The 2,527-nt window shown below is 59.8% G+C and overlaps 1 protein-coding gene across 1 annotated transcript in view; it reads left to right on the forward strand.

Moving 5' to 3' along the window:
* TMBIM1 (transmembrane BAX inhibitor motif containing 1) overlaps positions 1-2,527 on the forward strand; it is a 5,894-nt gene that overhangs the window by 1,235 nt on the left and 2,132 nt on the right. Inside the window, exons 2-3 of the mRNA XM_006036457.2 lie at positions 2,074-2,333; positions 2,472-2,523. Of these exons, the coding sequence (XP_006036519.1) occupies positions 2,102-2,333; positions 2,472-2,523 (284 nt within the window). The 5' untranslated portion in view covers positions 2,074-2,101. The remainder of the gene's footprint in view (positions 1-2,073; positions 2,334-2,471; positions 2,524-2,527) is intronic.

A 2,527-nucleotide genomic window follows, 5' to 3' on the forward strand; every position in this document is an offset into this window, starting at 1 on the left:
AAGGCCTGCGCCTTATCTGGCCAGTGTCTTAAGGGGCCGGGCAGTGGGAGACTCGGCCAGACGCCCCCTCCCGTCTGGGGCTGGGGGCATGCGGGGTGCTATTCGACCCCCCCCAGCTCCCTGGTAGGGCAGGGGGGGGCACCCAGCTGTGCCCACAGCCCAGCCAGCCCCCCTCCCCCAAGCTGTGTTAACCCTTCTTGGCCTGGGATTTCAGGACGTCCCATACAGCCCCGCCCCGCTTGGAGCAGGGCAGGCTTGTGTCACCCGGGGGTGCTGCTGGGATGGGCCTCCCGCCCAGAGCCGGCCCTGACTCAGGGTTTCCGGCCTGGGGCGTTCCCCTGCCCAGCTCCCGCCAGCAGGGCCCTGGCCAGGGCGGGGGCCTAGGCCCAGCTGCCCCCTCCTCGGCCCCAGGGAGGCCTTGGCAGGAGTCTTGCAGCCCCTCCGCCCCCCCCCCCGCCCCACCCCGCCCCTCCCCCCCCCCCCCCGTCCGCACATGTCCGTGCACGTGCATGTCTTTGTGCGCGTGCCCTCGCCTGTGTGTGCAGGGTTGGATGTGGATAGGTGTGGCCTGTGTGCGCACATGTATGTGTATAGGTGTGAGAGCAGTGTTGGGTGTGTATACATGTGTGTATATGTCGGCCTGCGTGCACGTTAGTGTGCATAAGTGTATACACGTATGTGGGTATGCACGGCTTGTATGGGCACCCGTGTGTATACGTGTGTGCAGTGTTGGGTGCGTTTGCATGTGGCATATATCAGCCTGTGTGCATGCTTGTGTGTATGTTACTGTGTGTATACACATGTGTGTGCAGGGTTGGATGTGCATGTCTATGTGCGTACATAGGGTGTGTGGGCGTACACATACTTGTGTGTATGGGTATACATGTGTGTGCATATGCATGTACCTGTGGCCTGTGTGCACACGTGGATGTGTGCTTGTTTATATATGTATATAGGTATTTCTGTGTGTATACATGTGTGCATGTGTTTGCGTGTGTGTGTGTGTATGTGCACGTGTGCTCGCATTCGTGCACGTGTGGGTGTGCATATGTTTGCGCACATGTCTGTGAGCGTGCATGTGCATACATATACATACACAACTGTGCACCCACGCATGCACGTGCATGCATACACACGTGCACAAACATGCGCACAAACACAAACGTGCACGACTATACACAGAAACTGGCTTTTGGCATGTGTGGATGTCTGTAGGTACATGTGGATGTGTACATGTGTTTGTATTTGCATACATGTGTACATGTGGGCCCGCACATGTGTGTGTGGTTGTGTGCATGTATATACACGTGTGCCTATGCACCTATGTCCCTGCATGGGTGCAGCTATTTGCATGTGTGCATCCGTGTGCATGTGTGTGAGTGGCACTATTAACCCTTATGGTGCTGTGTGGCAGGTGCCGCTTTTCCAGGGCTCATGCTGCCCCGGTGGAGCTGTGCCACGAGGATGGCTTGTGTGCACGCAGACCAGGGTGTGTGCATGTATGTATGTGGATACACGTGCCTGTCTGGATGTGTGTGTGTGTATATAGGTGCTTGCGTCTCTGTGTATGCTTGTGTGCACACAGGCATGTGGATGTGGATGCGTGCGTGTATATGTGTGTGCACGTGTTTAGACACGTGGATATGTGCATAAGTGTGCGTGCCTGGTTGTGTGTGTGTGTGTTTATATGTATATGTGTGCATGTGCTTGCATGTATATGTGCGCATGTGTGCATCTATATGTGCAGGCATGTGTTTGCATGTGCACCTGGTTGTGTGCATGTATGTGTCTGCATACTCCTGTCTGCATGGATACGTGTGCATGTGCCCGTGTGAGTGCATGCATGTACATGCGTGCCTCTGCCTGCCGGTCTGCACACGTGGGCGGGAGTTTGTGTGTGCGGGACCCGGCTGCTGAAGCAACACAAGGGGTCTGTAATGGGGGGGAATGGGAGGAGCCCCAGAGGGTGCCAGGAGGGGCAGGTGCCGCAGCGCCCCCTGTGCCAGCCCCTGGAGCTGCCCCCGGGGGCACGGGATGCCAGGGTTCACGCCAGGCTCCCCCCTCTCTCCACAGGTGAACGTGTGAGGCCATCGCAGCTGCCATGTCGCACCCCCAGGCGCCCCCCCCCTATGACAAGGACCCCCTGTACCCAACCCCGCCGGGGGGGTACCCACAGCCAGGGGGGTACTCACAGCCTGGGGGATACCCTCCACCGGGGGGGTACTCGCAGCCTGGGGGGTACCCGCCGCCCGCCCCCTATGGGCAGCCAGGCTATGGGTACCCCCCTGTGGGGGCGCCAGTGCCCCCCATGCCCACGCTGCCCATGAACTTAGGTAAGGAGAGCATCCTGTGAGGGGGGGCAGAACTGGGGGGGTGCCTCTTTGTAGGGGGCAGTGCCTTCCCATCCACGGGGAGCACTCGGGGGTCGCACGGGCCCAGGGAGGGGCACTGAGGGAGCTTCCCCCCCGCAGGGGACGACGCCATCATGGCCACCGACTGGGAGGACAAGAAGGGCCGGCCAGCCTTC

The sequence above is a fragment of the Alligator sinensis genome, unplaced genomic scaffold (assembly GCF_000455745.1).
Source record: "Alligator sinensis unplaced genomic scaffold, ASM45574v1 scaffold1332_1, whole genome shotgun sequence".
In the NCBI taxonomy this organism is placed as follows: Eukaryota; Metazoa; Chordata; order Crocodylia; family Alligatoridae; genus Alligator; species Alligator sinensis.